Consider the following 12,669-nt stretch of genomic DNA (forward strand, 5'->3'; position numbering starts at 1 on the left):
AAATCAGTGATTCTTATCCAGGGTGTCATGAGATCCTTTCAGGAGTGCTGTGGAGTGTCACACAAAGTTAACACAGTTAGGTGTGCAAACATGATGAACATGATAAACCCTGAGATTTCACATAGGAATCCATAATGTTAAAAGCATTCTGGCCCATTTTGGTCTTTCTGAGTTCTTAGCAACAAAACTGCTCTATTATTTTTCTGTAGTCAAAAGACAGTGAAAAACAAAGAGCTGATATTTTCTGAAGGATGCCTTGAGTCTATCAAGGGGTGCATTGAGAATGAAGAGGTTGAAAACCACTGGTCTAAACATTATTTTCCAAAAGGATCAAAACAGAATGCTTTGATCAATAGAAATGCTTCATTTTGATTATTCTTTGCAACATAAAATTGCAATTAAATCAATGCATTTCCAAGAAATATTTTGTTTTCTATTTACTGATATTTTCCAATAGAAAAATGTTCTGCAGAAAATTCCAAACAGCTTGACAGGTAACAGAGGGCTTTCCAACATGCACTGACAAGAGGTAGCAGGACTGTTTTAGGTGCAAGTCATTAACCAGAGTCCAATACTTCCTGTAACAATCTGGTTTCTGGTAACCTCCTTTCTTTAGGTTGAGAGTCCGGTACCTGTACCATCCCTGTACCTGGCACCAAATATTCCCTCTAGATTGCCAGCTTGGGCATCTTTGGCCAAAATGTCGCAGCTCTGCCTCTTCCCTAACCACTTTTTGTACTCTTCTATATACTGCCACAAGCAGCTTGTGCAAGGGAGTAAAGTGGAGCTGTACTTTACCCATACTCTCCTTCATAGACATATGAGAGTCCTTATGTATGTATGTATATAGACACACATGCACACACACACAAATATATACACACACACACACACACACACACACACACACACACACACACATATATACTAGCCAATTCCCCATCATGAATGATGGAGCATTTCAGGGAGAGCTTACATGCCACCCCTCCCTCCCCCACTCACACTTTGGGGCCGGCCATGTAAACCAGGGATGGGCAATTATTTTGGGTGGAGGGCCGTGTACCAAGTTTTGGCAAGCTGTTGAGGGCTGCATGGGTAGCTCTGTCCCTTGTCAGGTACCCCACCCCCTGGTCGCCATCTTGTGACTGGAAGTCCCACCCCCTAACCTACCAGAAGTCCCTCCCATTGCCCTCAAAAGTACTCCTTTCAGCAAGGGGTTTTGCCATCTTGGAACCAGAAAAATACCAAATTATATTCTAAAAGGGAAACATCTACAGCATTTATTAATTTGATTAAAAAAAATATTTTTGTCCCAGTGTACATGTGTTTGTGTAGCATACATAGAGGTGATTGCACAATAGTGGAAGTCTTATGCTTGTATATTGTGGGGGGTGGATATAGGTTTGTGGGGGGCTGTGGGTGTGTGGGTATGTGGGGTGAGGGAGAATATGGCTGTGTGGATATGTGGGGTGTGGGTGGGTATGGGATTTGTGGCAGTCTGTGTGTATGGCAGTGCAAGGAGAGTGTGGGTGCATGTGTAGGGTGGGGTGTGCATGTGGGACCCACCCTATGAACACATACACACCCCACACATTCTGCCCCTGCCTACACACACACACACACACACACACACACACACACATACTGCCCCTGGCAACACACACACCCAGACCCACACACTCTGCCCCTGGCTGCACACCCACACCCAGCCCCCCATTCTGCCCCTGGCTGCAACCCCCTCCCCCTGTGGCTCCCCTCCCGCCCTCTTGGCTGTTCTCAGGGCCCGGTGGCAGCACATTGCCACTGTGCCCCACCTTTCCCACTCCTTTCACCCCCCTCCTCCTTCCCCTTCCTGCTGGCTTTTGTTGGGGTCTGGTGGTGGCAGTGCAAGCTTCCTCCCCTCCCCTGTGCCTGGGAGGTGGTGGCACCATGGGGTGGGGTGGGGGAGGCACACAGAGTCGTACTGGTGGGGGTACATGGGGCTGGAGGCAGAGAGGCGGCAGTGCATGCTCATGGGTGGCAGCCACCACTACCGTGTGCAAGCTCCCCTCCCCCACCATTCCTGCGAGCCGGCATTGGTGTGAGGTGGAGCAGCAGGGGGTGGGGAAATCCATGGGCCTGTATCAGGAGTGGCAGAGGCTGGGGGTGGGGGAGAGCACAGGGGGGTTGGAGGTGCAGTGGCACTGTGGGGTTCTAAGTGGTGGCTGCCACGTGCAAGCTCCCCTCCCCCCACCATTCTGGGGAGCCATTGCGGGGTGGAGCAGCAGGGGATGGGGGTTGCACTGGGCTGCACCGGGGGTGGTGGGGCCAGAGGCAGAACAGCGGCACCATGGGTGCTCTGTCCCCACCCCCATCATTCTGGGGCCAGAGACAGAATGGCAGCACCATGGGATGCTGGGTGGTGGTGCTGTGTCCCCTCCTACCTCCTCACCCCCATCATTCATGATGGGCAATTTGCTAACATATATATATACACACAGAGGGGGAGAGAGAGAGAGAGAGAGTTGGTTTAAAGTTTGGATGCATAGCAGGAATCAAAGGGGGCTGTAGCTTCACCACTATGCCCCTCCTACCCCAGGATCCTCACTTGGATGGATACATACGTATATGCTGCATCGAAAGTTTAAACCAACTGCCTGGAAGGGGCAGAAGCACATTTATTCAGGAAGTGCTGAGTGAGTCAACTGCCTTCATGGCTCTTTATCATCTCCTTGATTCCTGCTAATCTGTCTCTACACCACAGGTGTTAACACCCTTCTGTCCTTTTTAACAGTCATAAGTCCCACTATTTAAACTGGCCTTTCTTCCACAATGTTGCTGTCTGCTAGCCATCTCTGGTAATGTCTCTTCTATTTCACAGCCCCACAGACTGTTTTTAGCTCTAGCTAAAAATCTTAACTCAAGTGTGGTAATATTAAGTTAGGTGTAAAAAAGGCTGACAGTGAAGTATTGGAGGCACTGTCAAGATGCTCAGTAAGGCTAGATGTTGTTTTATAAACCTGAATGAGATGCACATTTAAGTGTAATGACTATAGCACTAATGAAACAATATTTTTTTTACTATTTCTTGCCTAGTTTGTTGTGCTTTTTTAAAACTTTATATATATATATTTTTTTAAAACTTTATATAAGTTTACCTGGCTTTTTCCCAGTAAAGTTCTTTGCAGACTACAGCACAAGTTTCTGACGTACACAGAAGTGCCTCAGTCTGAAGAGTGCTGAGCAAGTAGGTATCTAACCCTTCTATGATCCACATACTAGGCTGTTCTTTGCCTACATAGAATGCAGGGTGTGATGTGTTGGATGTGCTGAGATATATCTACCAGACCACATTCCACATAAAATCCTTACTTTTTCTGCATATGTTTTATCTGGCAACTTAATGCAGGGGTCAGAAACCTTTAAATAACAGGAGATCAAATTAACAGTTTGGTTCATGGCATGCTAGAGGTGGCAGTTGTTAGATATTCTGCCACTAGATGGTACATTCTCATGCTGGCAGGTCAGATAAAACACATGCACATTTGGTGGGTTAGATAAAATCTCTTTGTTGTGGACCTTTCCTAAGTGGTGAGGCTACTCACACAGAACCGGGGAGATCTATCCAAATCACTCCTCTGCCTGAAGGGATTTAAGCCCACATTTCTCAGGAAAGTTCCCTAATCACCATGCTACAGAGCAGAGTGGGGTGGGAGCTTTCAAGACCTCTTGTTGAAGCTGCTTTCATTTTGCTTGTTCTAATGGCAGGGGAAGAAAAGAGAGGGAGACTCTCCAGGGTAATTATGGCACTCTACTAATAAGGTGAGGCATACATCCTAGCCTTTGCTGCAATGAAAGCTTACTGTAATAGTCTTAAATATCCTTGGGCAGAAAAAGAATGCAAGTACAGCATACAGCTCTATATTTTAGCAGTTAGGAAACTTATCTGGAGAATGTGAGATCTGGATCCAGGTTCTGATACAGTGAGTGTTTAAACACATGATAGTAGTTTCATAGTTTCATAGTTGGTAGGGTTGGAAGGGACCTGAGCAGATCATCAAGTCCGACCCCCTACCATGACAGGAAAGAGTACTGGGGTCAAATGACCCTGGCAAGGTGTTCATCCAGCCTCCTCTTAAAGACCCCCAGGGTAGGAGCCAGCACCACTTCTCTCGCAAGTTGGTTCCAGATCCTAGCTGCCCTGACAGTGAAGTAGTGCCTCCTGATGTCTAGTCTGAATCTACCCTCTGCCAGCTTATGACCATTATTTCTAGTCACTCCTGGTAGTGTTCGGGGGAACAGGGACTCCCCCAGTGCCTGCTGGTCCCCTCTGACTAGTTTGTAAACGGCCACTAGATCCCCCCTCAGCCTTCTCTTGTGGATGCTGAACAGGTTCAGGTCCCTTAGCCTCTCCTCGTAGACCCTGCCCTGCTGGCCCCTGATCATGTGAGTGGCCCTCCTCTGGACCCTCTCCATGCTGTCCACATCCCTCCTGAAGTGTGGCACCCAGAACTGGACGCAGTACTCCAACTGCTGCCTGACCAGCACCGCATAGAGGGGGAGGATCACCTCCTTGGACCTGCTTGAGATGCATCTGTTGATGCATGACAAGGTGTGGTTGGCCTTCCTGACCATGTCCCCACACTGTCGGCCCATGTTCTTTTTGACATCAATAATGACTCCAAGATCCTTTTCTGTCTCTGCCCTGAGGAGAAGGGAGTTCCCCAGCCTATAGGTATGCTGCTGGTTCTTCCTCCCCAGGTGCAGCACCTTGCACTTGTCAGTGTTCAAACCCATCCTGTTCTCATCCGCCCACCCCTGTAACCTGTCTAGGTCCAATTGTAGCCTATTCCTCCCTTCTAACGTGCCCACATCCCCCCACATCTTAGTGTCATCTGTGAATTTGAACAGGGTGCTTTTTACCCCTTTGTCCAAGTCACTGATGAAGATATTGAACAGTGCAGGCCCGAGGACCAAGCCCTGGGGGACCCCACTGCCCACATCCCTTCAGGTTGAATATGACCTGTCCACCACCACTCTCTGGGTGCACTCCTCCAGCCAGTTAGTGACCCAATTGACTGTGAATGTGTCAATGCCACAGTCCCCTAGTTTTTTAATGAGAATGGGGTGAGAGACAGTGTCGTAGGCCTTCCTAAAGTCCAGAAATACTATGTCCACTGCTACACCTGCGTCTAAGGATTTTGTGACCTGGTCATAGAAGGCCACCAGGTTGGTCTGACAGGAACTGCCTCTAATGAACCCATGTTGGTTGCCCCTAAGCATAACCTCCCCTGCTGACCCCTCGTGGACATGCACCAAGATAATTCTCTCAAAAAGCTTACCCAGGATCGAGGTAAGACTAACTAGTCTATAGTTTCCTGGGTCCTCCTTCCTCCCTTTTTTGAAAATGGGAACCACATTGGCCCTTTTCCAGTCCTCTGGCACCACACCAGAGCACCATGAGTGCTCGTAAAGCCGTGCCAGGGGTCCCGCAATGACCTCTGTTAGTTCCCTCAGCATTCTGGGGTGGAGATCGTCAGGACCAGCTGATTTCAATATGTCCAGTCCCTCCAGAAGTTCCCTGACTAGATCTTCACTGACCCTAGGCCTGGGTGCACCTCCCCTGGGGCCTACGGGGGTCCCGCTGTGGGGGGTGACCAGGTTCCTGCTCAGAAAAATTGAGGCAAAGAAATTGTTAAATAGGTTAGCTTTGTCATCTGGAGCAATGACCAGATTTCCTAGTGTGCCTTGCAGAGGCCCCACATTACCTGGTACCTTCTTTTTAACCCCTATGTATTTAAAAAAGGACTTCTTGTTGTCCTTGATCCGGGTAGATGGTCCCAGTTTCATGATAAAGCATTTGAAGCAGGAGTTCTCAAAGGTTTTATGCCATAGCCCAGCAAACCAGGTATGAAAGTGGCCGTGGCCTGGCAAACCATGGCCCAGCAGTCACAGCTGACCACAGCTGGAATTTCTGGCTGGCACACAGGTAAGGCTACCCCTACCACCTGGGTGGGAGGGTGCGCCAAACTCTGTGTTGCCACAGGCCCTGCAGAAGGAGCTGCAGCCTCTCTGCTCGGCTCTGGGGGGATGGGGTTTGCCAGTCCACGGTCACTTCTGGTCTGGCAGCTGACCATGCTGTGGACTGACAGCCAACCCACCATGGCCCCTGATCTTAAGTAAATTTAAACAAATCTTAAAGCAGAAATTGGAGCCCAGGTCTCCCCTTCTACATGAGCCCTGGTCTACTTGTGCTCTCTCAGGCCTGTGAGTATATTACATGTCTAATTAATCTGTGCACAGTAGCACTACTTGAGCAGAGGTGTTTGAACCATCTCTCCCAATGCCCTTTCAGAGTGGATAGGTCCTAGGGGATGTTGGTTCAACTCCTTCAAGAAACAACCTCTTATAAACCTAGGTGAAGGCTCTAACCAGGACCATCCCTAGTGGGGGCAAATCGGGGCAACTGCCCCGGACCCTGCACTTTGTGGGGCCCTGTGGAGCAGGATGGAGCAGCAGTGGCATGGAGCTGGGCAGAGCAGTGTGTGCAGCTCTGTGTCTAGCTGCTCGCTACCCCCCACCCCCGCCCCACTGCTGCTTCTGCCGCTGCCAATGGCGGTGGCAGCTTCTTCAGTCCAGGGCCTGTGGGATCAGAATGGGGGTGGGGCCCCTCATGGACTGATTTGCCTTGGGCCCCGCACCCTGCTCAGGTCAGCTCTGGCTCTAACTATTTTGCAATTGAATGAAAGTTAACCACAAACACCCACTGCACTCCTTTGGCAGGACCTGTTAGGACACTCATCTGGGAAATGTGAGATCTGATTCAAATCTTTACAACAAGTATGCACAAGAATACTCTTATCATCTCCTGTAATGCACACAAAGACAGAGGTTGGCTTTCCCACTGGCAAATTCACAGAGTTAGGAAGTCACTTCAGGCCTGATCGTCTTCCTGATTCTTTATGGCTCTCTCAGAGGCAGCTTCTTTTGTCCTACAAGGGAAATCCAGCTAAAACTAGCCTGAAGTACTTTCATGGAGTCTCCAATAGGCCATGCTTTACACGCACACGCCACAGTTAGTATGTTAGACTTTCCTAACACCAGCCTTTGAGATTTGCTCACAATATAGAGCAAAATATTTAAAATACACTCAGAAATATACATTTTGTGGAGCAGGATTTCCAAATAGTGTGTTTTCGTGCCCTTTTAAGTGTTATTGTGCCAAAAATTCAGCTCAAACTTTAACACATTGAAATACGATCTTGGCTGGGACTGAGACAAACCAAGACTGGATCATTAGACGTTTATTTATGAAACCCATAAACTATTAAAGACTTCTGCAATTTCTCTTGTTCTGTCTGACTTAGTCACACATTTTCTGATGCTAGTGTCTGTGGTTCCTTTTATTTGTCATCTTTTCACTAGGAAAAGTCTTCTGGGGCAAGTCATATGGTATGGTTACTAATTCAGCTTATGGTTTCAGTGAACCTTTTGAGAATCCAACAAATGTCTTGCCCGAGGGTTGACAACAAGAAAGAAACATGAGAAAAGTATTTTCTCTCACACCTTTCCAGAACTGTGGGATCTGCAAAGTCTTATGAACCAGTTACAACACAATAAGTTTGCAAATGTGTTTTGAACAAAAAATCAGAAGGCTTCACACTGTTTTTCTAAACTAGGCCATGTTCCAATATTTTTTTATGTTTTCACAATTCACCTCAGTGTTATTACCTCAAATCTATACCACTTTAGCAACACACTTGTCACTATTTATTGAATCTCCTTCATGAATAAGGCTTTTCTGTTACTCATTTTGGCTTTTTGTCATACACCAAGTCTTATGTTTGAATTTCAACAGACTGACATTTTTTCCACGTCCCTCACTTTGAGGATTCTACACTTTTGACAAAAATAATTTACAACAGTAAAGCAGGAAGACTTCACATTAATGTTGCATATAGATAACCAAAATGAGTGATGTCCCTTGAAATAAGAGACAGTTGAGATATGGAGTAACAAGGCCTAAGCCTTTCAAAATGTGGATGTACAGGAAATGGAGATGGTTACTCAGCATCTATTATGAAACAGAACAAGAGACTATAGAAACATTGCCAATTAACAGAAGTTAACTCTATTTTTCCTCCCCGCTGGACCTGAAATTGTATACTCATTCCACTTACATCTTATTGCTTTTTATAATTTATATTGTTATAGCCCCTGAATAATTCTGACACTGTTCTATATGCCACTAATAATTTAAAATTCAACTTACCCAAAACAAAAAGTTGAAGACAAACATGGAGTATTTCATACAGCTGCTCACACCTGCCATTTTTAAAAGCAATGAAAGTGACCAAAATTACAGAAAAGTCTTCTTTATTTATGCTGTAGTCCTTTAGAAAAACTCTCAGGGGACGTTCTATGCTCTATTCTCTGACACAGAAAACAGAAGTCTTGAGGGAAACTAGTCACAATTATTTAAACAATGCATATTCCCTAGGTAATTATTAACTAGGGCATTAGAAAAACTATCAGGTGTTATCTCTGACTCTGCATAGAGAATGTTCTCTCATTCTGTCCACAGGAGTCATATTTTTATGGTTTCCTATTGTGAAACACCTCAAAAGTAAACAGATACTACAAAGGACAGAAGAGAGGAAACAGGATTTCAAACCTTGGTTTTCTGACAAAGCACAATAAAATAGTCACTGGAGCTATGAAGGTCAGGCAGGAGTTTCACTGGGGGGAAGTGATCTTTGATTTGCAGATGAACTCAAGATATAGACAAATTAATATTTAGACACTTTAACAGGGAAGGGGAAATCACCCCCTAGTTCAACTGTAACTGTTGCTGCAGTTTCATCTTCATGATCCTCTAATGATCAAAGCAAGTGTAACCCGGGTACACCCAAGGGTGCCCTATTCTCAGTTGAATAGGATGGGTAGGCAGGAGAGGGTGCTGTGAGAGGGATGCCAGAATATCAAGCAGATCCCTCTTTCCTCTATAGAGTTAACCCAAGCCCAAAGTTCTTAACTATATACAGTTTATTAAGGTATAATATACATAAACATAAAACTAAATATCATACACACACAAACATACACACACACACAGAACACTAACCAATAACCAAGGTCACATCATATATTTATTTATTTATTTATTTACACAGAGAACACTAACCAATAACCAAGGTCAAACCCTAATTAACACTATTTACAACATCACAATAAAACATTTCAATTACAAAATATAAGGCGCAAACATGAACAATCTTAATAACATCTATTCCTTAATATAATCCCTGACCCATGGCAAGAGATAGTCCTCCTTCCAATGGGGAACTGTATGGGGTGTTCAGGAAGCACCAGGGGCCCCTCCCGTTAGGGCCTTGACTAGGCGGGGGGCTCCTCACCCAGCCCCTTCTCTGGGTTTGCCCGCCCCAAATGTCTTTCCCCTGTGGGACCCAAGGGCCCAATGACTCACGCTCCCTCAGGAGGCAGTGGTCAAAGCACAGCTCGATGGGGTCTCCTCTGCTGGAGCACCTCTCCAGGCCTCTCCTGTGCTGGTGGGCTCCTCTCCACCCTGTGCCCCGCTCTGGGTACCAAGGGCTCAGCTCCTCTCAGCTGCTGCACTACTGCTGCTGGCTCCTGGGTGTTGGGCCTTATGCTGCAGCACGACTATTTCCCTGTGCCCTGGCTCGGCACTGAGGGCGCTCTTAGCACAGCCTGGACCCTTCAGGCTCTGGCCAGCCGTCCTCACACTGGGTGGCCAACCCAAGCAGCCTCCACTGCTCCCTGGCTCCCAAGGCTCGGGCCTGTGCGCCGCCCTGCATGTCGTGAAACCTGGCTGCTTGCAGGGATATGGAGCCTGAGCCACCTCACTGCGGCCCCCAAGGCCCTGCCGGAGTTGCAGGTACAAGCTGCCGCAGGCAGCTACAAAGCCTGGGCTCCGTGGACCGAACTGCGCACTGTGATGGGCTCAAGCAGTCTCACACTGCTCCCAAGGCCGGGTCTCCTCGCACCATCCCTGTGCACCGTCAACAGCCGAAGTGGTCTCCTCCAGTGGCAGCTTCAGGAGCCTTGGGCCTATTGCCCGCTGGCAGAGAGCTCCCCAGCTTTTCTTGGCTCCGCTCTTCTTGAGTCCCTCACTGCACCTGCCCCTCATGCTGGGCATGCAGCTCCTTTTATACACTCCAGGGCTCTGCCCCTGAAGTCTTCCGGACCTGACAGTTTACAGTCTTCAATCAGGTCCAAGGGAGCTCTTCTCCCCCTCCCCTCAGGAAAGGGGTATGACTTTTCCTCAAGCTGCCTCCTGATTGGTGGATGGGCTCCAGGAACTAGCGCTCCTGCTTGCACTAAACACCTATGACTTAGTGGGGCTAACAGAGACCTGGTGGGATTCATCCCATGACTGGGCGGTACATATTGAGGGCTATAGATTGTATAGAAAGGACAGGTCGGGGAAGAAAGGGGGGGGTTGCACTTTATGTCAGTAAGCAATATACATCAACCCTCATCAAGACAGAATCCAAGGTTGAGGAAGTAGAAGGATTGTGGGTTAGGCTACATGGGGGGCAAGGAGAAAGGGATTTGGTGGTAGGGGTCTGCTACAGACCCCCACACCAAGGGGAAGAAATAGATGCGGGGCTCCTGAGGCAACTCTCCGAGACCATAAAAGCTAAAGAGGCGGTAGTCATGGGGGACCTAAACTACCCAGACATCTGCTGGGAGATGCAGACAGCAAGGTCCCATCGCTCACGCAGGTTTCTAACCTGTATACAGGACCTCCACCTGACACAGGAGGTGCATGGTCCCACTAGGGGGAATGCCATACTGGATCTGGTATTGGCAATGGGAGATGACATGATAGGGGACCTCCAGATCGGTAGCCATTTGGGAGACAGTGATCACCTTATAATAGAATTCAACATAAGATGGCGAGTGGGTAAGGTAACTAGTAGGGTGAAAGTGCTAGACTTTAGGAAAGCTGATCTCAATGCACTCAGGCGATTAGTCAAGGAAGCACTGCAGAGTAGGAGTTTTGATGGGATGGGAGCCCAAGAAGGGTGGCTGTGCCTAAAGGAAACGATCCTTCGGGCACAAAGCAAGACGATCCCCAAGCGAGGCAAAAGAGGAAAAGGGGCCAGGAGGCTTCCATGGCTGACCAGAGAAATCCAGGGCAGCCTAAGGGCCAAAAGGGGAGCACATAAAAAGTGGAAACAGGGTGAGATCACTAAAGATGAATATACCTCCTCTGCTCGTGCTTGTAGGGAGGCAGTTAGGCGGGCCAAAGCTACCATGGAGCTGAGGATGGCAACCCAAGTAAAGGACAACAAGAAATTGTTTTTTAGATATATTGGGAGTAAAAGGAAGGCCCAGGGAGGAATAGGACCGCTGCTAAATGGGCAGAAACAATTGGTGACAGATAGGGGGGACAAGGCTGAACTCCTCAACGACTTCTTTGCCTCAGTGTTCCTAAGTGAGGGGCATGACAAGTCTCTCACTGGGGTTGTAGAGAGGCAGCAGCAAGGCGCCAGACTTCCATACGTAGATCCTGAGGTGGTGCAGAGTCACTTGGAAGAACTGGATGCCTTTAAGTCAGCAGGCCCGGATGGGCTCCATCCGAGGGTGCTGAAGGCACTGGCCGACATCACTGCAGAGCCACTGGCGGGAATATTTGAACGCTCGTGGCGCACAGGCCAAGTCCCAGAAGACTGGAAAAGGGCTAACGTGGTCCCCATTTTCAAAAAGGGGAGGAAGGAGGACCCGGGCAACTATAGGCCGGTCAGTCTCACCTCCATCCTTGGTAAAGTCTTTGAAAAAATTATCAAGGCTCACATTTGTGAGAGCCCGGCAGGGCAAATTATGCTGAGGGGAAACCAGCATGGGTTTGTGGCGGGCAGATCGTGCCTGACCAACCTAGTCTCTTTCTATGACCAGGTTACGAAACGCCTGGACACAGGAGGAGGGGTGGATGTCGTATACTTAGACTTCAGGAAGGCCTTCGATACGGTATCCCACCCCATACTGGTGAACAAGTTAAGAGGCTGTGATGTGGATGACTGCACAGTCCAGTGGGTGGCGAATTGGCTACAGGGTCGCACCCAAAGAGTCGTGGTAGATGGGTTGGTCTCGACCTGGAAGGGTGTGGGCAGTGGGGTCCCGCAGGGTTCGGTCCTTGGACCGATACTCTTTAATGTCTTTATCAGCGACTTGGACGAGGGAGTCAAATGTACTCTGTCCAAGTTTGCAGATGACACAAAGCTATGGGGAGAATTGGACACGCCAGAGGGCAGGGAACAGCTGCAGGCAGACCTGGATAGGTTGCACAAGTGGGCAGAAAACAACAGGATGCAGTTCAACAAGGAGAAATGCAAAGTGCTGCACCTAGGGAGGAAAAATGTCCAGCACACCTACAGCCTAGGGGATGACCTGCTGGGTGGCACAGAGGTGGAAAGGGATCTTGGAGTCCTAGTGGACTCCAAGATGAACATGAGCCGGCAGTGTGACGAAGCCATCAGAAAAGCCAATGGCACTTTATCGTGCATCAGCAGATGCATGACGAATAGGTCCAGGGAGGTGATACTTCCCCTCTATAGGGCGTTGGTCAGACCGCAGTTGGAGTACTGCGTGCAATTCTGGGCGCCACACTTCAAGAAGGATGCGGATAACATGGAGAGGGTACAG

General features: G+C 48.3%; 1 protein-coding gene across 2 annotated transcripts in view; it reads right to left on the reverse strand.

The window, feature by feature from the left end:
• TSPAN8 (tetraspanin 8) overlaps positions 1-8,459 on the reverse strand; it is a 38,601-nt gene extending 30,142 nt beyond the window's left edge. Inside the window, exon 1 of one of the 2 annotated variants that reach the window (XM_014595920.3) lies at positions 8,252-8,459. In XM_014595920.3, coding sequence (XP_014451406.1) covers positions 8,252-8,311 — 60 coding nt within the window. In that variant the 5' untranslated portion in view covers positions 8,312-8,459. The remainder of the gene's footprint in view (positions 1-8,251) is intronic. The other variant, XM_006273809.4, reaches the window with a different exon arrangement.
• Between the last annotated feature and the right edge of the window lie 4,210 nt (positions 8,460-12,669).

Source organism: Alligator mississippiensis, chromosome 4 (genome assembly GCF_030867095.1).
Source record: "Alligator mississippiensis isolate rAllMis1 chromosome 4, rAllMis1, whole genome shotgun sequence".
Taxonomy (NCBI): Eukaryota; Metazoa; Chordata; order Crocodylia; family Alligatoridae; genus Alligator; species Alligator mississippiensis.